General features: G+C 42.9%; 2 pseudogenes and 3 gene segments (V, D, J or C); all 5 read right to left on the minus strand.

The window, feature by feature from the left end:
- LOC113838470 lies at positions 1-596 on the minus strand. The segment is given in 2 exon segments: positions 1-452; positions 551-596. Coding segments are annotated over 2 exon segments (498 nt in total).
- An 8,531-nt stretch (positions 597-9,127) lies between these two features.
- On the minus strand, positions 9,128-9,567 carry LOC113838466 (annotated as a pseudogene).
- Positions 9,568-13,467: 3,900 nt separating this feature from the next.
- LOC113838469 lies at positions 13,468-13,912 on the minus strand. The segment is given in 2 exon segments: positions 13,468-13,787; positions 13,870-13,912. Coding segments are annotated over 2 exon segments (363 nt in total).
- Positions 13,913-18,414: 4,502 nt separating this feature from the next.
- LOC113838467 lies at positions 18,415-18,930 on the minus strand. The segment is given in 2 exon segments: positions 18,415-18,805; positions 18,885-18,930. Coding segments are annotated over 2 exon segments (363 nt in total).
- Positions 18,931-24,570: 5,640 nt separating this feature from the next.
- Positions 24,571-26,841, minus strand: LOC113838468 (annotated as a pseudogene).
- Between the last annotated feature and the right edge of the window lie 934 nt (positions 26,842-27,775).

Raw genomic sequence — 27,775 nt, forward strand, 5'->3', positions numbered from 1 at the left:
TCAGAACCAGCATCCAATTATGTCTGCACCTGTTCCTGCAATGTGCTGGTTTTCCATATGTGGCCTGCGCCCCCTGCTGGTCCTGAGCGCTCCTGCAGGGAGGTTTGTGTCAGGTTCACACTGAAGTCCTCTCACTGTGTGTCTTGCACAGTAATAAATGGCGGTGTCCTCGGCTCTTAAGCTGCTCATTTGCAGGTAGACACTGCTTTTGGAGTCGTCTCTTGAGATGGTGAATCTGCCACTCACAGACTCCCCATAGTATGTTACATGATTGTAACCCTTGGTTCCAATTTGTGCAACCCACTCAAGCGCCTTCCCAGGAACCTGACGGATCCAGTCTATCCAGTGGTCACTGAAGGTGAATCCAGAGGCTGCACAGGAGAGTTTCAGGGACTTTCCAGGATGCACCAAGCCTCCCCCTGACTCCAATAGCTGAACCTCACATTGGACACCTGTGAAAAGAGAATCCTGTCAGGAAACTCTCACAAATGTCCACTGTCCCTCTCACTCAAGACCATTCACACAGTATCTTTTGTTGTGTATAAGTTACCTTTCAAAAGAGCAACAAGGAAAACCCATCTCAGTCTCATCTCCATGCTAAGTGTTGAGTGTTCTGTGATGACCACAAAATGTGAGGACCTGGGAGCCCAGAGCTGCGTGCCTCTGTCAGAGATGTAGGGTCAGGGATGTCTTTCATGGGGACTGGGGAACATTATTTGCATGTCTTCCTGCTATATTATCAGCTCATGGGCAGGAGTCTTAGGGAGGACAAATAAGGGTGCAGCTGTTTAAGTTGAAATTAGGAACCAAGTGGTGTTTATAACATCAAAGCATCAATCATTGCCCCGGGCATGTAGCTTAGTTGTTAGAGTATTGTTTTGCATTCCTGAAGCCCCTTGTTCATCCACACCATTAAATGATAAGCAAGAGCTTGGTGTAGGAGAATCTTATACTGAAGTTATTATGCTTGGTCTATATGAAACTGTGTGCCAACAGAGAAAAGAGAAGATAGAAGAAATTTAAAAAAATAGACTATTAAGTTTGACTTCATGGTTTCACATAGCCATATATTTTCAGTCTTCCTGTGTTGTGCTCTCTACTTCTAAACGTTTCTGCTAACTTTGCATGGATTATTAAACTAATTCTTAGGAATTGAAGATAAGAGAAACCAAAATATAATCATTTAATAATTGTTGTATAAGGTTCAGTATACAATGAATGCCTACCTTTAGTTGAATTAACAATGTGTGGTTGAGGCCACAGCAAAATGGTACAAAATTTCCTGCATAAAGCTTGAAGATTGAAACTCAAAAAATAAAAGATTTATTACATAAATATAAATGCTACCTGAGATTCTTCTTTAACAATGGGTATAACACATTTTGATGACCCATATTGACCATTTCGATGTTCCAGGACTCACCTTGCCCACATTCTATAGAGACCCTCTCATCCCCATCACAAAGGTAGTGCTGGCTCTCTGTAACCTCCCTAAAACACCCAGTGGGGCTCTTTCCTTCCATGCCACATCCTTATGCTCTCTGTTTCTTCAATGACTTGCGTTTCTCTCTCCATCAGCTAGGCCTGATGTTTCTCACAGTAAAGATCCACCTGGATCTTGAGAGAATTGTCTAAGGGGGACTATAGGGTAATCCACCTCCTTCCTTTCCCAGAGCCTACTGTCTTCCTGTGACATTCGTCCCCAATGCCAAGGCACCAAGGAACATGGGGTGGTAAAGACTCACAAAGACTTTACTGACAACCACAGAGCTTACATTGGACTGACCTCGGTCCCGGCACATATGTGCCAGATGTGTAATATGCATGTCTTCATGTGGGACTCCTAAAAGTGGGAGCAGGGGCTGTCTGTGACTCTTGTTCTGACTTTGCAACCCTTTTCCTCATGCTAAGTTGTGTCAACATTGTGACACGCCATGTTTGCTGATATCCATGGGAGGCTCGCCCTCCACTGAAAAGAAATGGAGGAGTGGATGGGGAGTCCGGGGAAAATGGTCAGGATTTGGAGGAGTGGACAGAAGTGACACAGCAGTATGTTAAACAAGTTAATAAATGATATCACATGAGTTTTTATAAGACCATATTGAAATAAGTATCCTGAAACATAAGTTATCATATATCTGTAGAGGATATAGAATCCATATGGCACAACAAATCAATGCAGGGACACTGTGAGTAATCAAATATCAAAGCAGGGACTGTGGAGCAAGAGAAACGTAAATTAGGAAGCTATCATAAAACAAAAAGTCTGGATAATCAACAGTTCATAGATCCATGGTTTTGTATTTGAGATTTTCCTTAGGTAGTGGAACAATTTTCTGTTCCGAATTTGGTGTGTTTTTATGGAACTGATGGTGTAATATTGTTATCAAAAATAATAGATGTCAGAAAATTTTATGAAAAATTACTGAGACGAAGATGAGCTGGTCATGTAGTCATTAGTGTTGTCCCACTGCTTGTTCTGATCATACTCTATGTTATGTGAGATATGTGCCTGCAGCAAGGTGAGTGGAAACAATGTGGATGAGATTTCTGTTTCATATTAACTTCTGAGTCTTTGAACAGAGGTGGCTGCATGTAAGGATGAAGAAGTCATGAATTTCAGAGTGAGCATGAGTTGGACACAAGAAGAATTTGAGTGGGGATATTGACTGCCACTGTACTAAGATTAAGAAATTCTCAAAAAATATTTAAAAATTTAAAGAATCAAGGGAATCTCCCCTCATGCACAGCTCCATTGTGAGTGGCTTTCCTTCAGTGCTATCACTCAATGGGAAGCCTTGGTATCCAGGCCTGGGCTCCTCAGCAGGTTCTGCGGAGTTAGGACTATTCTGGTTTTCAAGAGCAAAGGGAAGCCTTGTTTTCATTTCCAGCTCTTTATAAGGAGGTTTGTGTTGGAAGTATTGGAAATTTAAATGCCTAGACCAAATGAAAGAGACAGAAACAAGTAACAGGAAAAGAATTAAAAATATCGTCAATAATTATTTCTGATATAAATTGGTCTTACTTATTTTTTAATTAATTGAATTTTCACAATAGACACCACTCTCTCTTATTAGGTCTACAAAGGCCATTACAATACAAATTTGATAATTTTAGAAGAATTGGCAAAGTTTTATACATGGTGAGTCTAAATATTAAATTGAAGAAATTGTTTTAAAGGATGTTGCTTACTATTAATTCCTGTATAAGTCTGGTGTGTGAAACCCCGTGTTGAAGAACAACGATATATAAATTCTATACACTATTATTTTTCTGGGAGTAACTTTCAATTTTGAAATTTAACACTTTGTTTGCATTAATTATTAGTCTGGTGAGGACTGTGTTTCAATTAGCATCCTTGTACATCAGGTCACTAGTTTTAAACATTTTCAAACTAATGTAGGAACAATGTGTGCCTCTGCAAAACGACAGAGAGAAATCATGAGTGCTCACTCATGGACCCTGCTCTATGTCCATCCATCCTTTCAGACCTGTCCCCTCCCCAACATGACCTCTGTCCTGATTGGGTGAGACTCAGCATGAAGAACTTTGAGATTGCCTCTCCATGAGACATGACTGTCCAGTCCTAGTTTCCAATTGAGGATTTCATTTTTTTATGAGATGTACTGTCTACATTTTGATTGAAAGAGCCTTTGAATTGTGTCATTTGCTTCTGTGCAGCATTCCCAGGAGAGTGACATAGACTCTAGGAAATAACTGATCTTGTGTCCTTCTAGGGGAGGGTTCTAACTGCCATTGGAGATGGTCTCCTGGGCCTTGTGTGTGGTTAACTGAGAGGAATAAACTCTGAGTAGAGTCAGGAAACACCTTTGCTGGTCCCTCTGCACTTACTCCCCAGGCTCTTCATAACTGATTTATTTTGGTTTTCCTTTTTGATGTCTCATGGTAAAAATACTTATCGATGTTATTGATCATGTGGACTTACTTTCATTTTAAATCATTATGATATTTCAGAACCGGCTGGGGGGGAGCCGGCAGCCGGTGGTGCGCTCATGGGCTGCTGGCTGGTTCCGGCTCGCGTTCTGGGCCCGGCGGGGGCCGGCCTTGCGCGGTGGCGGGGAAGTGGAAGCCGGCGGCTGTGGGGATCAGGGGTCGGGGAGTGCAGGGGAGGATGCATTCGCCTCGCGCCCCGCCAGCTGCCGACCAGAGGAGGAGGCAAACTTAAAAGAAAAAGCTAAGGGGCGGGGGGGGGTCTTTCATCCCCCATTTCTCTTGTAACTGAATGGAATCTTTCATTCTGAGGTCCCTGGATATTCTGGATCTATCTGCTTTAGCTGGTGGTATTGTTGAGTTAAGACTAAGGTCTGTATGGCAGATAATCATTCTCTGATGAATTGAGTCATCTTATTCAGAATGCAGGGACCAAGTATAAGGATTAAAACTAGAATAATCAGAGGTCCCATGAGAGTAGATACAAGAGTAGTGAACCAGGGAGACTTAGCAAACCATCCTTCGAACCATCCCTGTTAGGACTCAAATAACTGTCGTCTCTGGTTAAGTCTTTCTCTAAGCTTGGCCATGCTGTCTCTAACTATTCCTGTATGGTCTGCATAAAAGCAGCATTCTTCCTTGAGGGCAGCACATAGCCCCCCTTCCTGTAAAAATAATAAATCTAACCCTCGTCTGTTCTGCAGGACTACCTCAGAGAGTGATGTTAAGGATTTCTCAAGTGCACTGACTGACTCTTCTAGGACCTGGATATCTGTGTGCATGGCTTGTTGTAGAAGCTTAAAATGATTAATTCCCTGTAAGGCAACGGTTCCGGTCCCTATGCCGGCTGCTATGCCCCCCACTGTTATCCCTCCTAATAATAGGGCCACGGTAAAGGATATTGGCTCCCCCTTATATCGGGTTGATTTCCTTAGTACGCTGTAAACATATTCAGGTTGGTGGTATTTTTTTTACTTTGAGTCTAATTTTAAAGATGCCCCCCCCACTGATCTGGTCCAGACAGGTACCAGCGAAGGCCCCAAGAATATCCCTTCTGTCATTCTGTTGCTTTCTTACCCTCATCCGTAAAGGAAATAAGGAGAGGCATAGAGGTGGTACCGGTGGAGCCCTTTTGCCATCCTCTGGTTACCTGAATCTTGTCCCATGAGGATGAAGGCTTCCAGTGAGCATCCCCTGTCATTTCGCATCCCCATGCAATGGAGTTCCTTTTGACTTAGCATTTTAACCAGGGAAAATGGACGGCGAAATTCTTTTCCAAACTGCTTCCTGCTGACTTTGGGACGAAGTTAGGGACCCCAGAAGGTTGAAATGCTAGTCAAAAGCAAAAAGGAATTTAGGCAATGGGGAATCCATCAGGGGCTTCTGGTTAGCAGACACTGTTGCAGAGATAGGGGGTGTCCACATCAGCTGACTGGTTCACATCCATAGCAAGTCCAGGGCTCGCAGTCTACTTAGAACAGCCTGTAGTCAGCAACTGATACTCAGATGTCTGTCAGAAGCAGAAACCTGTTTAAGACATATTTAAACTGGGAACAGAGGTTAAAACTTATTTACTGAAGCCCACAGTGTAGAAAAAGCAGATATCTGGATATCTGTTCAAACAGCAAGAACATATTTATAACTTTGAGTCCTAGCAAAAACTACAGATTTGGGCTATAAGCATGTATATTTCTCCTCTGTCCAGAGAGCCGGGTATGGATTGGGCAGAGGTGCCTTTGGCCTGATGAAAAGCCCTTTAAGTTTGTACTTAGATGACAGCCAAAATAAACTTAAAAATTTTGAGCTCATGCCTGAACAGTATATAATCATTATTTTATCAGTTAACATACTGACTAGTCTATAGTGGATCTGACTGCCTGATGCTGTCAAGCTGACAACAGGTAATAATTCAGAGATCTGAGAAGGGTATGTTTTGTCAGAATCTACTAAAAAGTGACAGAAGCCAGTCTATATACAGTTAGCCAAACCCAAGTTTCTCCATTACAGCTGGAGGCAGCTGTCTCAAAGAACAGCAATCTTCGCCAGGCCTGTACTGTGAGAGGTTTTTTTTTTCCTCTCTGTGGAAGAGGGACATGGAAAAGTCTGACTTTGTTTTGTCTAGGCAAAGGGGTACAATCAATTTTCCAGCGTCCAGCAGCTTTGTCCACAGTCTCGGCCAGGTTCTGGCAGGCAGCAGGTTTCACATCTGAGCATCTCGCTCACTGGTCCAGGTGCGGGAACTGAGGTGCCTCGTAATCTTTTTTTTTTTTTGGAGACTTTGGGTCATTGTCAGGATCTGGCAGTCTGTCTGACATTATAAACTTTAAAGATAACAATTTAAATGCCATATTCTGAAGATCTCTGAAGCATTAGAGGTCTGTTTGTCTGTTTTAATTACTTGCCTTAAGCATACATTAAGTATACAGGTGGCTAGGTAAGGTCTTATTTCTGTAAATAAATTTTAGTCTGACTTTAACTGGTTTTAACTTAGTAAGATGTGTGAAACAGCACAGCTGAACTTAAAACTGCATAGAGCTACCTTATATTCCTTAAACAGTAGCTTAACTTCTTTCTTAGGCAGGGTTTTTCTGTGACTTTGGAGCCTGTCCTGGAATTGGATCTGCCGGACCAGGCAGGCCTTGAACTCATAAAGATCCATCTGCCTCTTACTCCTGAGTGGTGGGATTAAAGGCATGTGTCACCAATGTTCTAAACTTAAGGCGTGTGCTACCTACACCCTGAGCTTAAAGGTGTGTGTTACCAACATCCTAAACTTATTTCTAAAATATAAACTGTAATATCTTATAATAGATCAGCATCTTTCATAAAACAAAAACTTTACATTGTCAGGCTTTGCTCAAAAATAATTCTAAATTGAAGCTCTTTAAGTACAAACATTAATAAAAACAAACATTAAAAAAACTGTTTTTTTAAAAAAGAAATTTAAATTCCCTTAAGGTCTTTCTGTAATATATAGAAGCATTAACATTTTAAATCTTAATTGAAAAAATTGTTTCTAAGATGGTATCTCTAATTTCCATGTGGTCATCTTTAGTCAAGATGGCGGTTTAAGTATTCTTTTTTTAATTTTAGCAAAATGGCGACCAGTCAAGTCATGTGAACATTTTGCCATGTGCTGGCTACTGGGAAACAGAACATTTTAAAACAAGTATATATAATTTACTTGAGAAATAAACAGGACTTTTAAAAACAGAATTAGCTTAATATGGTTAAAATTTTAGCTTATATTATTATTTTTTAAAAATTTATTATTTGTAGACATGAGAAACCATAGCATAGTTTATATTTTTCTCTGACTTATAACAACCTTTTTTTTCGATTTTTAACAACTTTCCTCTGACCTTTTACGACTTGCTTTAACCCTCTATAATTTTCTGTAACAATCTTCTCTGCTATGACTTGCTTTAACCCTCTATAACCTTTTAGTTCATTTCTCCGACTCTCTTAGACATTTTTAGACAAGTTTTTTTTTCTTTCCCTCTTTATTATTTAAGTTTCTTATATTTTTTTTCTCAGTCAACATAAAAATTTTATTAAAGTCTTTTTACAGTTCTTAATAATTTTAAGGCCGTTTAGATGTCCTGGCGGGGGCTCCTCAGTCAATTCTCCCGGGGGGAGTACCTCAGGTGTCTTCTCTTTTACCTGAAATATAGTTTGGGGGTTAAAGGTACCATCCCGCGGCCAGCCCATGTCAAAGGCTGGCCATTCTGAGGAACAAAGAGTAATCCATTTGCGTTTATGCACATCAACTACAAAACAAAGACCAAACAACACAGAACAGGCTTTTGCAGCGCGGTTTCAACAGAGAGTCGAAAGTAAAACTCCAGAAAACAAATGAGCCCATTGAGGCTCCAGATGCTACCAGGACGTCTCCTGGAGTGCCGGCCGTGAGTTCCTCCTCGGAGCCGCCAAATACAAAGGTACGCAGCTGGGTACTACAAACACGGGCGCGCAGTTCATAAAATGGTTTCAGACAGAAAGACAGGACAGGACGAGACAAGACAGTGGATCCACATAACACTTACCTCCCAAATGTGGGTCGGTGGTCCCTGGGCAGGGGTCTCGATGCCGGACCGAGCCCCCAAATGAAAGACCCCCCGAAGAGGTACTTTCGTAGAAGGAGACCTGCACCCAGGAATCAGCGAAACCATGAACTTTGGATGCAAAAAAGCAAGAGGCTTTATTGGTGGCACGCGTAACCGGGAGCTTAGCTTCTGTTAGGCCAAGCCCCGAGCCCCGGAAGGGGGGGTCCTTATATAGGAGAAAAGGCACAGTACAGAAGCGAAAAGCATCAAATCAGCATTTTCTCAAGGTCTAGTAGTCAGGCGAAACGGCCTTTATCTTCTGCCGCGTCCAGATGGCTGACCTTGGGACGGAGCGATCCGGCGGGGGCCGGCCTTGCGCGGCAGCGGGGAAGTGGGAGCCGGCGGCTGTGGGGATCAAGGGTCAGGGAGTGCAAGGGAGGATGTATTCGTCGAGCGCCCCGCCAGCTGCTGACCGGAGGAGGAGGCAAACTTAAAAGAAAAAGCTAAGGGCCGGGGGGGGGGGTCTTTCAGTTACTACCAAAAAAGAAATACAGGATCAGACCTCCCCATAAATGATCACATAGAATTGTAATTAATGGAAAGGTAGAGACTCCCCACAATCTATGGAAACTACTTACACCAAAGTATTTTGTGTGCTCTTAGATACATCACAGAATTTTGAAAAGTATTTTTGTTTGTTCTGATATTTTTGATTTTTATTTTGCTAGTCAAATTCATATTATAGTGTATTCCCAATAAAACCCTAGTATCTTAGATTTAAAGGTCACACACACACACACACACACACACACACACACACACACACACACTATAATGTATTGTAATAGTTTCTTATTCTCTGTTTCATTAAAGCAGAAGCATGTCAATGTAGGAGTTCACTGATAAAAATCTCCTCAAGATCTGGTTACTGCAGGAAAACCAATAAGGACCACTTCATTATCAGATACTATTTGGAAAATTTGACAAATACCATGTAGGACTGTTAGGAGTAGGGTAAACACGGGGCACACAGAATGATTATTTCTGTGTAAGTATCCAGGCTGATCTCCTCTGTCATCTTAGCTTCCTGCTCCTCCAGGGTTTCTGACACACTCAGGATGTGGTTGCAACACTGTGTCTCTTGCACAGTAATAGACAGCAGAGTCCTCAGATGTCAGGCTGCTGAGCTCCATGTAGGCTGTGCTGGAGGATTTGTCTGCAGTCAGTGTGGCCTTGCCCTGGAACTTCTGATTGTAGCTAGTACCACCATGAGAAGGATTAATCCATCCAATCCACTCAGGCCCTGTGCTGGCTTCTGTTTCACCCAGCTCAGATAGTAGCTGCTGAAGGTGTAGCCAGAAGTCTTGCAGGACAACTTCACTGAGGCACCAGGCTTCACCAGCTCAGCCCCAGACTGCTGCAGCTGGATCTGGGAGTGGACACCTGTGGGGACAAAGGCAGAGTGGATGTCACTGTCACTGGAGTGCATGGCCCCTCCTCGTGTCTGGTTCTTGGAGCCCTTACCTGTAGCTGCTGTCACCAGGAAGAGGATGATCCAGCTCCATCCCATGGTGAGGACCTGTGGCTCAGTGACTGTGGAGAGGACACTGATCATATGTTGTTGGTGGTGTGGACATCCCTGTATTTACCACCATAGACTCACTTGATTTGCATATTCATGAGCAGGGTGCTTCTTAGATAAGGACCTAGTCCAGCTGGAGAAGAAGGAGGTGGAGGAGACCTGGGTCAGGCAGCAGGATGCTGAGTACCAAATCTTCATCCCGTCTGAGGAAGGAGCCATTCCTGAGACCTGTGCAGACCCTGTAGAAACATCAAGGCGCAATCTATCAATTTACAATAGAATCCCAACCAGAGATTTTGGTCCTGTTTGTGAAAAGATTGATTTACAAGTGGTGGTAGTGATGAGGATAATTGTGAATGGAAAATTCCACAACTCCTAAATGAGGAGAATTTGCCATCTTTTTTCATAAATAAGCTATTAATATTTGATGTTTGAGCATGTTGCTGGTGTGTGTTTGCTTTCAAAATCCTTTTCGTTTTTCCATGTCTTTGCTCTCCATAGAGAGAAAGAAGGGTTGTGGAGTTGAGTGACAGGGAGGTGAGGATGTATGATGGACTAGGGAGTAGTTGGGCAGGGAAACTATGGCCAGAATATATCCTATGGAATTTTTTTCAAAAACATCAAAAATCAATAAATAAATCTTCATGACATAAATGAGAAAATGAAAATCTGTGTGATATTTAATAATCAATTTTCACTGAGTCTGAACATGGAGACTTTCACTTGTCAACTATAGCAGGTGTTTTTCAGCTAATAGACTATAAAAAGAGAGTCCAGAGAGACACTCCCTTCCTCTCCATCTCACTTCCATTCTATTAATTATTGGCTCCATTCTGCCCCCTGCTGGTCCTGAGCTCCCTGTATGTAGGTGTGCCTTGACTGACACTGAAGTTTTGTTTGTTTTGCTTTTAACAATGAAAACAGATATCTTTATTATATTGCAGAAAAGTAGTGGGCATGGCAGTAATGGAAAACCAACTGCTTGAACTGACACCTCCCTTCTTTCTGTAGTCCTGGAAACTAAAACCATTTCCTTGTTCATGCTAAGCAAGCATGCTTCCACTGGGTTAATAATTAAGAAAAAGCTAGCCAGTGAGAAGCCTAAGCCATTGGCCAAAGAATTGTAACATACATTAACTCTCAGAACGGTATTTTCAGTAAGTGACAGCTGGACCCGGTGAATGGGGAGAAAACCGGTCCAGTGGGAACAAGATGAAGAAGATCTCCTTCTACACAATAATTTTTATGCCCAGGCATCTAGTCTGTGGACCTGAAACTGTGGCCACACCCCTTTGTGTGTGCCTCCAGGCAGACAGAAGGGGAAAGAGAGGAGCTTGAGGTGTGGCTTTCCTTTGCCTGCTTTTTTCTACTGGATAAGCTGACCTGGTAGGAAGAGCAGGGAAATGCTCCTGAGGTTCCTTGTATTTTTTCTGTATAATTGTCCCCAATAAACAACCGTTTATCATTTATCTTGGGTCTAGTGATATAATTACATACTTGCCTTCACCTGTATAACTGAAAAATTTCATTTGTTTCCTGGCAAATTCCATTGTATTGATCCTGGCAACAGCCATTAGACTATGTTTCTGTTAAGAGTATAGATTGCCCAATTTCTTGCAATAAATTTGGCACATCATCAGTGTTCCTGTGGCCCCTCATTTCTGGTCTGGTTAAGATTCTGTTCTCACTGAAGACAATCAGGCAACCTTGGCTTGATGAGTAAATGCTGGTGCTTACAAAGTTTGTATCAACTGGACTCATCTCTGATTAAAGACTCATTTGCATAATGATCAAAATAAGCTCATTTCACATTCACCGAATATTATTCATACATGATTAAATATTATGATACATTATTGCAAATATTATTCAATATACCTGGGATGTATTAAGACATTAACCCACAAATTCCTGGTACCCAGAGTGTGTCCAATCTACAGGGGTACTATAGACTTCATATGTCACTGGCAGCCACTTGGGCTGCCCCTCACCCTGACATTAGCTAACAGTGAATCCCTTGTTTTTCACCTTCATACTGTACTGGTTAATGAGCTGTGTTTGTCTGGATCTCATTAACCTAATACTACATAGTACATTTGTTCCCCCAAATTCTTCAAACATAGCTGAGGTCACTATAATAGTATCCAGAGAAGGCTCTGACCTGGACAGTAGATTCTCTTTACCTTTTACAGATTCTGAAATTGGAGATCATTAACCCTGAACAAACACCAACCACCTATTCTCCCAATGATGCTTCTCTATCTCTCAGGTAAACACTCCAGTTTTCCTACCTTGAGTTGCATCAAAAAGTTACATTGCTGTAACCTTGCAAACAAAGTTAAAAGAAATAACCAGAAGAAACTGTTATAAGGAACTCTGTTGCCAATGGAAGGCAGTTAGTACAGAGAGTATAGATGACATCACCTGGCATTTGCCCAATGGACACTCAGACTTTTCCCCAAGATGAAGGTACAGGAAACACTTTTAAAGGCATGAATACATGGGGTACTGAGTCAGAAAGTAATCTTGACAAGGATGCAAATCTCAGACATGCATTGTGTGAAAAATACTAACCATGTGTGTCCTATTACAGACACACATTGGGTGCCTACAACATAGACAACTTGTTTTTCCACCAACTGTGGAAAATAACATTGATTCATGGAGGCTCTGGCTACTCCACAACCTGTGAGAAAATTGAGAGAATGGTTTTCAGATGATTTAGAATTCCCTGAGGTTTCCCATTGAGCTAACAACCATCACCAACTCTTAGAATGACAGATTCATTGAAAAATATGGACAGGTTTATTCTTATGTTTATTTCATCAGAGATAAAGTGCCAAATGGATAGTTTAGATTCTCCATAGGTTAAAAATTGATACTCTTACTAGAAACTAAACAAACAGTAGTTGTCATAGAATATGACATTGCAGGGGGCCTCTAAAGGATTGTTAGAGCAGGAAGGGGAAGTCACTCATTCCAACATCTAAACAGCAGTAAGCCTGTTTGTGAGAAACCACATGGGACAGTCCCCAACCTCCTATACTCCAAGAGATGTCTGCTAGTTCCCAGCAGCCTCAGTAGGTCTTTATTGTGTCAGTTGAGCACAGAGAGGTTTGTGGCTGAGTTCACACTGAAGTTTCCTTGCTATGTCCTTGCAAAGTAAGACATGGCAGGAGGTTAAGATTTTAACTATTGGCTCTTGGAGATATTCATATTAATACTGGTTCCAATTAGAAGCTGTGTCTCCAATACTATATCAATACTATATATTATATCAATATTATAATACCAGACTATTCTAATCCTGAAGATCTTGACTTGGCTGATTGGATGTCTATCCATTTCTTCATTCCTGAAAATCTCATATATGAGTCTTCTTTATTTATTCCTGATCTTTGGACTATGAGTATTTGAGATATAGTTTTTTTTTTCATAGCAATGGAAAGGCAGGTGTCAACTGCAGGTTGTAAGGGCTCCCAACATATATATATGGTATGCCTCCTTGTCTGTGATACTATGAGAATTACATAGATATTTTTCAGACTTCATGCCTCCTCTTTCTTTTGTCTCAAATTTTCCTAATGGTCAGATAGAATGTTGTATAGATATCACAGAACCAAATGTCACCTTTGTTGACTGAAGTGCTGTAAGACCACTTACTCTGCTGAGTTAACTTTGACTATGTGGGTGGGGATCTGTGTTTAAAGATCAACACTTGGGTTGGATTTCCATTCCTATGACATTTGTAGGAAGAGATCACAAAACACAAACCCAGGTAGGTGTATCTGCTTTTAGGATAAGTTCCTGAACTTGTTTAGGTCTGAGCTCCCCCTGCTGGCTCAGAGCTCCTCTGCAGGGAGGTTTTTGTCTGGGCTCATGCTGAAGTCACCTCACTGTGTCTCCTGCACAGTAATATGTGGCTGTGTCCTCAGTGGTCACAGAGTTCAGCTGCAGGAAGAACTGGTTCTTGGCTGTGTCTCTGGTGATGGAGATGGGGCTCCTCATGGATGGGTTGTAGACAGCATCTCCACTGTGGGTTATGTACCCCATCCACTCCAGCTTCTTCCCTCTGGACTGCCTGATCCAGATCCAGTAATAACCACTGGTGATGGAGAAACCAGTGACAGAGCAAGTGAGGGACAGTGACTGTGAGGGCTTCACCAGGACAGGTCCTGACTCCTGTAGCTGGATCTGGGACAGGACACCTGCAGACAGGAAGAGTCAATTCTGTCAATCACATGTTGTCACATCCCCTCATGGACACATGTATGAAATGGTCACACTCACCAGGAAGGGCTGTCACCAGGTAAAGAAGACCCAACAGTCTCATCTTCTGGGCAACACCCCCTTTTCTCAGAGGTCAGCCTTCTGTGAGAGAGATGTGAGCTCCGACAGCCCAGGTGGTGGTTTAACTTAGATCTATAAGATTTATTTGCATGTGGAGACTCAGCCTTGTTCTTATAAATGAGGAGGGTGGATACCACTCCATTTCCTTTTAACAATATGGCCATCATTGTGTCTCTCTTCCTACAGTGTGAGTCTGGAATAGAGAGCATGGGGTCTACAGGGATCACAGGAAACACATCTTGGCAGGACTCCCACCTCCACTTCCTCACCCAACCAACCCACCAGATTCTTCCATGCTTATGTTTCTTAGAGGCAAGAGGAACCATAATAGGCTCTTGATAAACACAGAGGCTCTGAAGCTTGGCTTTAATGTTCTCTTTTTCAGAATGCCTCTAATGTGTTTCTTGTGTGTTTTCTTCTTTAAATCCCTTTATTTTGTCTATTTGTTTGCTCTCTACAGTGATAAAGAAGTTGTGAAAGTGAATGGCCAGTCCTTATATAAGAACAAGAAAATTGTCCTAACTTGAACCAGCTTAGTCAAGACAGTAGTTGATACTAGCTAGAACATCAATCATAAAATGTATGCAAAAGCCATTCAGATTAGAATATTGAATCCTACTTATCATTCTATAAGGCATGGATGTGTGTGTGTGTGTGTTTGTGTGTGTGTGTGTGTGTGTGTGTGTGTGTATAATAAAAGTAGTCAAGATTACAGAACAAATTAGAACCATTAAATAAATTAAGAAAGATTGCAGGATACACCATAGCTATACCCTGTGAATTTCACATTTTTTATAACCCAAAATGAAGAAGGGGAGGAAGAATTATAGGTGCCAGAGGACTCAAGGCCACCACAAGAAAGGTATCAAATAACATGGGCTGGTAAGGGCTCACAGAGACTTTACTGACAACCACAGAGCATGAATGGAACTAACCTAGGGTCTCTGCATATATGTGCCAGATGTGTAGTATGCATGGTCTTCTTTTGGGAGATGTAAAGTGGGAGCAGGGGCTGTCTCAGACTCCTCTGATGATGTCTGGACTGCTTTTTCCTCATACTGAGTTGCCTCATCAACCTGACATGTCATGGTTTCTTGATATCCATTGGGGGACTGCACTCCAATGAAGAGAAATGGAGGACTGGATGGAGAGTCAAGGGAAAATGGGAGGGATTTGGAGGAGAGGACAGAGGCAAAACAACAGTTAGTTAGATAAATTAATGAATAAAAATAATTACATACATATTTTATTAGGCTCTATTGAAATAAGGATCCTGAAATGTAAGTAATCATACAACTGTAGAGAAAATAGAATCCATATGGCACAACAAATCAAAGCAAGGGTAACATGAGTTTAATCAAAGGGAACTATGGAGTGAGAGAATCAAAAATATGATGCTATTTTTTAATTGTCTGGATAATAACATTTCAGAGATCCCTAGTTTTGTATTTGAGATAGTTTCTTCTGTTGAGGGAACAAATTTGTATTCAGATTTTGGTGTGGTTTTATGGCTCTGAAGATATATTATTGTTATAAAAATAAAAGACTTTTAAAATTTGCATAAATAATTAGTGAGATGTAGAAAAGATGGTCATGCAATTATTATTGTTGCCCCCTTGGTTGTTCTGATCATGCTCTATGGTTATCTGAGATATGAGCCTTCAGAAAGATGATTAGAAAGAATGTGGATGAGATTTCTGTCTTAGAACAGAGGTAGCTGCAAGGGTGGACAGTGCTTCTCACAGAAGATCTGAGTTATTAATTACATACCACTGTGCTGGGCACGTGAAAACTCTTTATAAGGTAATGGTCAGAGTGGGCACACAGTTGATGAGAAGCCTGTGAGGTGTTGCATTGCTCTTACTTCTCCACAATAATTCCAGAGATAAGTCTTGTTTTCTAAAAAGAATTTTAAAACTGTGTAGATTGTAAGAGCCAGAAGCCGAAGATGACTCCAAGGAAACAGTGTCTTCTAGAGAAATCAGGATTGATTGATACACATGGGAACTCACAGTTACTGTGAACGCCTGCACAGAGCCTGAATCAAGTCAAGCCGGATGAGGCCCCAGTATTGAGACAGGGACATGGACACAGGCTCTCACACCTAACCAGGAAGGTTCTACAATTGATGTTTGTAAAGGAAAAACTATTGTTCTGCACTGGTATCTCTTTGGGCATATTAACCACACTTATGTGTGGACACAAGTGCAGCAGTAGATAATATATGCTACTTTTTAAAGATATTTTGTCTCAGATCACATGTTTGTGCATTTTCTTTTTGTCTCACTGCCCTTTTACCCATATCTCAAGGTGCCATAGATGTGTGTTTTTATGAGTTTTCTGTGAATGTGTTTCTTATTTTCTTATTTTAATGCCTTATATTTTGATCCTTCTTTTTTGCCTCTCTTTTGCTTTCTACAAAGAGAAACTGTGTGGTGTTCAGTGGATGGGGAGATAGGAAGAAACTGGAAGGAGTTGAAAATAGACAATCAATGACCAGACTAACTCCTGTTAATTTTCTTTAGAAACGTTATAAAAAGTAAATAAACCCTGATTAAAATACACATGGATATACAAACCTTCGAAGTGTTTAACAATAATCAACACTCACTTGGAACATGAAAACATCACATGTGAACAACAGCAGGTGCAGGTCAACTAGTAGACTCAAGGAAGGAAACCACAGAGGATACAGAGTCCCCTCCACACCAACCTCATCTCTCTACTGGGGATTCTTGGCTTCATTGTGCCCCCTGCTGTTTCTGAGCTCACTGCAGGTTGGTTTCTCATTGCTTACAATGAATCTGCACTGACTGTCTTTATTAGGAACATATCCCTGAAACTTCAGTGCTCTCAGAGCTCAGCTACAATAATAAGTGGCTTTCTTTACTTTAAGATGCTGAGTGGATGTTTCAGTATGGATATGATGTTGTGCTTATATTACCATGAATGTCCCTCTCAACCCAGGCTCTTCTAATTTGTCATTCTGATCCAGATCTAGCAGTTCCCAATATAATAATATGACAACAGGATAGAGCAGGAACTTTGCTTCCTTCATCAGGCTGTACCTGGAGCAGAGCACCTGAGGTCAGAGAAACACAGTAAGTCTTCAGCTGTATCCCCAGTATCCATGTATGACCCATTCAGTTACAGAACTCAGGAGAATGAGGAGGCAACACATTTGTACTCACAGATCAGTTAACAGCAGTAAAAAATATATTATGTTGGAAAGGAAGCAGATATCAAGCAAAATTACACCATAAGTCAATCTAATTCCTGTCCTCCAATTGGGGGTGGAGAGAAAATTACTTTAACAAGATTCCTCATGGATGGAGTTTCATGTTAGTAGAAACATCTCTCTCTCTCTCTCTCTCAGTTTGGGTCCCATATGCCCAATGGAGTAATTAACTCTACTTTTAAAGAAACTGTCCTTCTTAGGGCTAAGAGGGTTGGTGGATTATGGCATTATCATTTGTGTGGCATTCCTAGGAACAGGAACCTCATTAAAGCAACTAAATGTACTGAACTGGTGATCTGAAGTCATTTAGGATTTGGCCCTTAAATGATCAAACCTTTTCTCTTTTGGATTTCATATGCTTAACAGGGTTATATGTAGGTACGTGAAAGGAGGAAACTCTGGGTAGATGCAGTAACCTCCCTTGCTGTCCCTTGTTGGCACCTGCTCCTTGAGGCCCTGAGTGTCTGAGATGCCAGCATCCCCAGATGACCTCCATTCCCTTTGCATCAGGTTGATCTTGTCTGGATTTGCTCCTGCACCAGAGTCTAAATGATGTGTAGGACTCACCAGTGTCTACAGTGTTGATATGTACTTCTGCTGACTGCCTCCCCTTAAGCTCTATGTCCCTGTGCACAGTAGGTGTTGCCATATAAGTGACTTTCTTCACATGGAAACAGCTGGACAATTCTCTAGTAATAATTGTCAACAGTGGCTGCTCTGCAGGCCAGCACTTCCCAGCAGAGCTCTCTTCTCCTTATTTGCACTCTCATTTGTAAGCATGTAGAACACTGGACAGTTTATCTCTCTGACAGCATGACAGAGACTGAGGTTACTGTTTCAATACATGGAATCATTATTGCTTGTCAAAAATTTCCTGCATTTATATGGAGCTTTGTTATAATAACTGTAGGGTTTTGGTTTTGTTTTTTGTTTTTTTTTATTGAGACAGGGATTCTCTGTGTAGCTTTGGAGCCTATCCTGGCACTCTCTCTATAGACGAGGCTGGCCTCAATCTCACAGACATCTGCCTGCCTCTGCCTCCTGAGTGCTGTGATTAAAGGCATGAATACCAAGGCCTGGCCAACTATAGGTTTTATCCCGAGTTAATGATGCTATCCTATGTCCTCTTTCCTATGCATGTGGCTTGATTGCCAAGACACAACTGTGAAGAGTCTACCAAAGAACAGAGATCAATTTCCTGTGTGTCTAATTACTAACTTCATAATCCTAGTCATGGAGGAGGCAGATATTTCCTCTGTTGCTGTCTGGGCACAGAAGAACCACTTCCCTGAGGTTTTCTGACACCCTCAGGATGTGGTTTTCACACTGTGTCTCTCGCACAGTAATACATGGCTGTGTCTTCATCCTTGAGGCTGCTGATCTGCAGATATGCAGTGCTGACAGACGTGTCCAAGGAGAAGACAAACCGTCCTTTGACGTCATCAGCATATGTTGGATTCCCAGTTTCAGTATTGATCCAGCCCATCCACTTTAGACCCTGCCCTGGTGCCGGCTTCACCCAGCGCATTGAATATTGTGTGAAGGTGTACCCTGAAGCCTTGCAGGAGATCTTCACCGACTGCCCAGGCTGCTTCAGCTCAGCTCCTGACTGCACCAGCTGGACCTGTGTTTCGACACCTGTGGAGAGAACATGGGGAAGTGAGAGGTCATAGAACTGCCTCAGTTTACCCTGCGGCTGTGGGCTCTGGTGTCTTACTTTGGGCAGCTGCCAGCAGGAAAAGGAGCCTCCACACCCACTCCATGCTGTAGGAGTTTGGGGATCTGTGGTTTTCTGAGGCTAATCAGGCTCTCCCTTGCTCGGTGAGGGAGATGAGCCTCAGATTTCTACTCTAAATGTTTTTGCATAGAGCACATTTGAATATTACCAAGTCCTAAACAAAACTGAATGCAAATCTAATATACAAGGCTCCAAGACTCCAGGTGGCTAGCACCATGTCTTCCAGCATCTGGTGTTTATGATTTCACACTGGCTCTGTTGACCCCCAAGGCTTCTGTTTATGCTGGGTCTGCACAGGGACATCTCCACCTGGGCATCTCACAGTCTCACTGCTTGATTCCATTCAACAAGGCAGCAGTGGCCTTTGTCTTCTATTCATCACGTCTCTGTCCTACTGAGAGTCAGAAACCTTAACCTTTCCAATGGAGACGGTGTCTGCACACTGAGACCTCTGCATTTCTCCTTCCCTGCCTCACATTGCTTCTAAATGTGCGCTGTTCTTGGACTCTGTGGTCCTCTGCATTCCCATATGAGTGTCTACCAGTATTGATGAAGAGATTGGAAATAAGGTTCATTTGTATTTAAAACTATGAATTCTGTGCTCTCTTTTTACATAAGTCATGTAATAAATATTATAAATATTAAAAATTGTAAGAAGTTCTATGGGGGTTTGGAGGAAATGATGTACCTGTATTAATATAAAAATTTAAAAAAATATTGTAATAAAAATAGTGAAGCAGATTCATAACACAGAACAGTTTATGTGATGATCTGATGAGAGGATCAGCAGTTAAACAAATGTACTGACTTTCAAAAAACCTGAGTTTTATTTCTAGAACATCAAGTAGCTCAACATACAAAGAATTCTTGCTCCTTAGGAGCCAACTCTATTGGTTTCTTGGGGCAACTACAGTCTTGATCATGTACTCATACAAAGATATTGACAAATAACCAGAATTATAATAATTTGATTATAGACTACTTTAATAATAACTCAACTCATGTGAAAAATGTCACCCTTAAATATAATTTCTGGATTCATTTCTTGTAGTGTTGTAACAGACAATAAAGAATGCAATGAAGAAACTGCAGCAGAGACCATATACACTGGATAATTTGAAATCCCATGAGAAGCCTTGCTCATTTCAAACTCATTTCTGTTCTTTTCTAATCCCAAAATAACAAGACTGCTTGACATTAAAGGAATCTGACTCTACCTACCTCCCACATTTGATGCTTGTAATGAGACACAAAGAGCAACAGTACATTGACCGATAGAAACATACAGGGCCTGGATTCATCAAAAAGCTTTGCTATGAACAGGCATCTGAGAAAGTAGCGATACTAGGGGTGTCTCACAAATGAGGTAAAGTGAATCAGAAGTGAAGAAACCAGTGGTGTTTGAATGTGCATGTGGTCTGTGCTGATAGTGTGGCCTAAGGACAAGCAATTATAAGATAGTGCAAAACATTAACTGTGGGAGTGAGACAGGAAACAAAAAAATGCGAACCAGAGTGCTGTGTACATAAACCTGACGTTTGTACTGTGTGGTCCTGCCAGCTCCAAGGTCCTGCAGTTTCTTCTGCACACTGGGCTGGAAGAGGAAGCCAGGGCTCACAGGAAGAGCTTTCTGGCCTTCTGTGCATCTGCTCAAGGATACAGCTGAAACCACGGAGTTTGGCGCCCCCTGATGGAACACTGACTCCCTGCAGCATGCTGGTCACTGGCTGATGGTCAGAGCATCATGGTGGCTCCCTGTGCCCAGAACAAAGACCTGTCTCAGAGACACTCCACAATTTGGATTTGGGAAATGTTATGAGCACTCCTTCCTGACAGCCTGGTCCCAAATGAACGCTCAGACATCATATTAATTATAAACGGTTGGCTTATTGGCTAGTTTTGTCTTTATTATTAACCCATTTCTATTAATTGAAGAATTTCTACATGGTCTTACCTTAGTGGAGAACGACTCACACATGTCCTCATCTCCCTGGGATCACAAGATGACCTTTCTCTGCCTACACTTCCCAGAATCCTCCACATCTCCTAAACCTGCCTATCTTGCTGCTCTGTTGGCCACAGTGTTTTCTTCATCAACCAATAAGACAAACATATTTACAAAATGACATCTCCCATCATCTCCTCATTTCTGTCTAAATAAAAACAGGTTTAAACTTTACAGAGTCAAATTATATATAACAAAACACTTATGAAGCAAGAACTATAATTTTAGTATCTCGTCCATTAACATTTAGCAAGATTTAAAGAAAGTATTCTATCATTTATTCTGCCTTTGTGAGTCTAATGTCTTATATGCAATTTATCTTTTATCATAACTAAGGAAAACCATAACTATCTGTCTTCAACCCCTTCAAAGACCATAGAAGAATAGTCTATACACTCTAGAATTGACAAAGACATCTCATAATCTGGTCATGCCTCTGTAATGTTGGGGCATCCATTTCCTGCCCATAGGCCACAGTGTGTCTGGCAGACTTCTCAGTGAATCAGGAAATTTTAAGCTGTCTGCCTTTATTGGTAGTTTGTCATTCATTTTTCTCTGTGTCCTTCAGAATGTCTGACAGACTTTTCCACGAAGCAGGAACCCTGCAGCAATGTCTCATCTGGTTTCAGCAGTCACACACACTATGAGAACAGTGAACATCACCATCAGTCACACACACTATGAGAACAGTGAACATCACCATCAGTCACACACACAATGAGAACAGTGAACATCACCATCAGTCACACACACTATGAGAACAATGAATGTCACCATCAGTCACACACACTATGAGAACAGTGAACATCACCATCAGTCACACACACTATGAGAACAGTGAACGTCACCATCAGTCACACACACTATGAGAACAGTGAACGTCACCATCAGTCACACACACTATGAGAACAGTGAACGTCACCATCAGTCACACACACAATGAGAACAGTGAACATCACCATCAGTCACACACACTATGAGAACAGTGAACGTCACCATCAGTCACACACACTGTGAGAACAGTGAACATCACCATCAGTCACACACACTATGAGAACAGTGAACATCACCATCAGTCACACACACTATGAGAACAGTGAACGTCACCATCAGTCACACACACTATGAGAACAGTGAACATCTATATCAGGCACACACACTATGAGAACAGTGAACGTCACCATCAGTCACACACACTATGAGAACAGTGAACATCACCATCAGTCACACACACTATGAGAACAGTGAACATCACCATCAGTCACACACACTATGAGAACAGTGAACATCACCATCGGTCACACACACAATGAGAACAGTGAACATCACCATTGGTCACACACACTATGAGCCACATGCCCAGTTGCCTTTCCTTAAACCCTGTGACTGTCACTTCTGAGAACAGCCTTGAGCAGAGAAGCAGTCCTGGACACACCCACTTTAATGGAGCGCCTGTGAGAAGGAGATTGGGGCTCAAAGGTCCGAGATGGGCTATGAGCTTGAGGCTATGAGATGAGGCTGCTCTCAGTGGTTGAGTCTGCAGAGGAGACAAGAGGGGAGAACACTGCATGTCAACCTTGCCTCATGGACAGGATGATTTACCCTGAGTTTCCTAGAGGAAACAGAGGCACAGACCTCAGGGGTATATTCTTTTTATATACTTTATTTGTTCTTTTAAATTTCATTTAACATTCCAACCACATTTTTTCACTCCCACACCTCCTGCTACCCCATCCTCATCCCCCCAGATCATCCTCAGTCCACTCTCCTCACGGGTAAGGGCTCTCATGGGGATCAACAAATTCTGACACAATGGTTTGGGGCAGAGCCATGTCCTTCTACAATGCATTAAGGCTGAGCTTGGAATCCCACCATGGTGACTGGGCTCCAACAAGCCAGCTCATGTACCAGGATTCTATCATGATTCTAATGTGCTCCTGCTGCCACTGAGCATGGCATCCACCATAGGGAATGGCCTCTAAGGAGCTAGTTCATATACCAGGTTGGTATCATGGTCCTACTGCCAGGAGACCCTCTGATAGTTCAGGCTTCCCAACTGTCTCCCATTTACAGATGGCCTAGCTTTGTCACCCGGAGTCTCCACAGTTGTAGGTCTAGAGCTCATTGGTTTCCATGAGCTTGGCTCAGCTGTCTCTGTGGATATCTCCATCATGATCTTGACCTCTTTGCTCATATTTTCCCTCCTACCTCTCTTCAGCTGGATTCCCAGAGCTTGGCCTGGTTCTTGGTTATGGATCTCTGTGCCTGGTTCCATCAATTACTGGATGAAGCCTCTATGGTGAGAGCTGGGTTATTCAGCAATCTGGTTACAGGGGTAGGCAATTTCTGGCATCCTCTCCACTATTGCTAGGAGTCTTAGCTGAGGAAACCCTTGTGAAATCTTGGGAAGAACTCTGGCACCAGGCTTCTCCCTAACCCCATAGTGGCTCTCTCTACTAAGATATCTCTTCCCTTGCTCTTTACTGCATACCTTCCGGCTTCCTTGACCACGCTGCTCCCTCATGTCCTCATCCTCCCTCCCTTCTCCCTAACCACCCTCCCCCATCCCCAGTTCACCCATAGATCTCACCTAATTTCCCTTCTGGATACTTTCTTGATCCCAACCTATTTGCCTGCTCCCACACAAATGGGACACGAGGAGGATCATACTGTCCTGACCCTGCCCTGTGAAAATGAAGATGACCAACTCTCCTCTGTTCATAGTCAAAGCTGCACGGTCCTTCCATGACCGCTCTGCACTATCGACCCCCTTGTCACCCTATGTCTCATTCCCTAGGCATCCCTTCAACTGCTGTGTGTGAGGAGGATGGGATGAGCTGTAACACACAGATGTTACTGAGAGCGGAGTTTTCGAGCAATCAAAGTGGAATCAGATTTTTATGTGAAAACTAATACCATGTGAGATCAGCAGAGTTCCAATAAGTTGTTTTCATCAAAACATATTCCTAAACACAGAGAGAGATGGTTCAGCTTGTAAGGGGCCGTTTCCTGCATTATAATGGTGCCTGAAGACACCAAGATGTAAATTACTTCACAGGCGCTGGGTAATCTCCATTCCTTTGATCTCTGCCTATCCCGTGGCTCATTTTGGCCTGAGGAGCTGAAGCCATTCATAGGGTAACACGTCCCAGGCGGCTGGTCAGCCTTTATAAGGGATGGTTTTCTTGGTTTAGTGTCTCCACTCTGGTAAGATGCATTAAAGCTTGTCTGCAGAAGGATCCGAGTGTCCTGCGTATGATTTCTTGCTGGCGAGAAATACAGAGGGCGCGGGACATATGGTGCCGAAACCCGGGAACATATGAACATCTCCAGCACCGCGGAGACCCCTCTAACGGGGCGGATTCAGAACTGCAGGGTGGTAAATTCGGAGAGGTATGATTTTTCTGGACTTTGGCTTGGGAATGTTGCTATTTTGGGAGGTTAATATAGAGGCTTCTATGCTTTTACTAGGAGCTATTTTGACTTTTCTCACTGTTGTAGCAATCTTAAAGAAGTCCAGAATTACATATCAGAAACCGAATATGGTGAGAGATGGGGCGCGCCTAACAATAAAATATGAGAAAATAGGACCTCCCGGGATGTCTACTGACAAGGGAGTATGTACAGCAACAAATAAGAAAAAAGGACCTCCTGGAATGTCTACTGACAAGGGAGTGAAAGGAACAGCTCAGCTGGATGAGGGAGAGACAGAGAAGGAGGGAGAGAGAATGGAGAATGGCCGGTCACACCCCAGTAAATTTAGGAGAAATAAAGACTCAAAACCTAGCCTCTGCCCTATGAGGCTATCGCCTGTTAATTCAGCGGGTGTACTTTCATCAACACACCCACTATTTGGTACCGACTCCTTTTTACCATCAGAGGAGCGGAGAAAATTACAGATGGCTTTCCCAGTCTTTGATAGGGGAAAAGGCCATGCCTACTATTCAACACTTCTTAAAGGCCTGAAATGCCTGGGGCTTTAAAGCCTCATAAACATTGACGCTCGGGCCAAGCGTCTCACCTCAAAACCTAAAAGGCCAAAAGGAAATGGTAAAATGGAAAGATATCTTAACTGATCTTTGGAAAGGCCCGGATCCTATTCTCATAAGATCCAGGGGAACGATATGTGTTTTTCCACAGGATGAAGAAAATCCTCTATGGATCCCAGAAAGACTCACCCGAAGAGCCCCTTCAGACCTTCAAAAGTCGAAACTCCACCCGCTCCTCGGGAATTGAGAGCCGCTATTGTTATCCAGATTAACTCCTGCCCTTGGCGGAGAGATTGTCACTGCTTAAGGGGTGGGGGTGATTGTTTGATGCAGCCGTTTGCGGATTGCTGTTATTTTTGGCTGGTCTGTGAGAAAAGGGGTGGGGGTGAAATTGTTTGATGCAGCCGCTTGCGGATTGCTGTTACTTTTGACTGGCATGTAAGCTCCAGGGCTCAAACCAAGAGACCGCCCAAGCGCTTATATTTTGGCTAACTATGCTTTAGCAATAGGCCGCCGGCCAGACAGCTCTTGCACACCCGGAGCCTAGGCTCATTGCACAGGGTAGAGTGTCTGGTCTGGGCAGCCCAAAGAGGGATGCTGAGCAAAGGCATCGCACAGAGTTGCCTATTATGCAGGCTTCTCTGGGAGGTACGTTGACCTGCATAAGGGTTACCTCCCTGAGAATCCCTTTCCCAAAAAAACGGCAGAGGACAGGTCAAGAGCACTTCAGGTCAAGCTAACAGCCTGATGGTGACTCCCGTACACAGTCTTAATGTTTGATTTTGGGAAGGTACAACCTCTACCTCTATCCCTCAACATTTGGGTGACCTATTTGCTTATAATAATATAAAACCTTATCATTAATTAATAAAAAAGGGGGATATGTAAGGGGCCGTTTCCTGCATTATAATGGTGCCTGAAGACACCAAGATGTAAATTACTTCACAGGCGCTGGGTAATCTCCATTCCTTTGATCTCTGCCTATCCCGTGGCTCATTTTGGCCTGAGGAGCTGAAGCCATTCATAGGGTAACACGTCCCAGGCGGCTGGTCAGCCTTTATAAGGGATGGTTTTCTTGGTTTAGTGTCTCCACTCTGGTAAGATGCATTAAAGCTTGTCTGCAGAAGGATCCGAGTGTCCTGCGTATGATTTCTTGCTGGCGAGAAATACAGAGGGTGCGGGACATCAGCTGGTAAAGACTTTGTCCACATTCAAAATGACAAGAAATAATACTGTACAACCTGTCCTGAGAATCACAGTGAGACACAAACAAATGTTACTTTACATAAACACAGCATTTCAACATCAGAGAGAGAGAAAAGACCCCTGTCCTTCTCTCTGCATGGAGGAAAAGTGGAAAGCAAAGGCAGAGGAAACCAGGTGTTTTTCTTTCCCTGCTCTAAAGACTTACTGTTCCTGTGCTTCCTTAGGCCTGCGCGCCCCCTGCTGGCCCAGAGCTTCTCTGCAGGGAGGTTTTTGTCTGGGCTCATGCTGAAGTCCCCTCACTGTGTGTCTTGCACAGTAATATGTGGCTGTGTCCTCAGTGGTCACAGAGTTCAGCTGCAGGAAGAACTGGTTCTTGGCTGTGTCTCTGGTGATGGAGATGCGGCTCTTGAGGGATGGGTTGTAGTAGGTGCTACCATCATAATTTATGTACCCCATCCACTCCAGCTTCTTCCCTGGGAACTGCCTGATCCAGCTCCAGGCATAATTGGTGGTGATGGAGTAACCAGTGACAGAGCAAGTGAGGGACAGCGACTGTGAGGGCTTCACCAGGCCAGGTCCTGACTCCTGAAGCTGGATCTGGGACAGGACACCTGCAGACAGGAAGAGTCAATTCTGTCAATCACATGTTGTCACATCCCCTCATGGACACATGTATGAAATGGTCACACTCACCAGGAAGGGCTGTCACCAGGTACAGAAGACCCAACAGTCTCATCTTCTAGGCTACACCCTCTTTTCTCAGAGGTCAGCCTCCTGTGAGAGAGCTGTGAGCTCCCACAGCCCAGGAGGGGATTTAACTTAGAGATAGAAGATGAATTTGCATGTGGGGAGTCAGCCTTGTCTTCATATGAGGAGGGTGGATACCACTCCATTCCCTTATTACAACATGGCCATCATTGCCTCTGACTTCCTATGATGGGGGAAATACTTCTGTATATGTTTATAAATAAAGTACTTGCTTGGCCAATGTGAGAGCAGGTTAGGCTGGACTAGGAGTCAAAGAGGATTCTGGGAAATGTAGTAGAGAAATGGTGTTCCAGACAGGAAGTGACATAGCAAGGAGACTCATATTTAAGAAGAGGAAAAAGGAAGTGTCGCTCTCTTTCCCCTCGGCTCCTGCTCCAGCGGCACGATGTGATCCACCAGCTAGGAGGGACGCCAATAAGGCGTCTGATAAGATAAGTCTTATAAAATATATAGATGTATGATAATTGATACTGAGCTAACAGATGAGAATCCTAGTCATTGGCCAAGCAGCATTGTACCTAATACAAGTCTCTCTGTGTATTCATTTGGGCCTAACTTGGGCAGGTGGCTGGTATAAAGCTTCCACGTGGCAGTGGGGCTCAGCGGCTTTTGACAGAAAGATTTATTGTAACATTTATCGTAACAGAATGGTGTCAGAAGTGGGATAACTCCATGCCTAAAGGTTCCCAGAGAAAGAGGTAAACCTGCCGCCACAGCCTGCCCTGTCGGGCCGCTGAGCTGCATGGGAGCAGCTTCCATATGCTCACGCCGTCCCGGCGCTTGCTAATGGGGTTTAGACTCGACAGTTCTGAGATGATAAAGACAGATCCAGATAAAGAAAAACCTCTGAAGGTTTACACTACATTTAAAAATATATGTAGGCTTGTGAGAGAAAAAGTAAC

The sequence above is a fragment of the Cricetulus griseus genome, chromosome 5, assembly GCF_003668045.3.
Source record: "Cricetulus griseus strain 17A/GY chromosome 5, alternate assembly CriGri-PICRH-1.0, whole genome shotgun sequence".
NCBI lineage: Eukaryota > Metazoa > Chordata > Mammalia > Rodentia > Cricetidae > Cricetulus > Cricetulus griseus.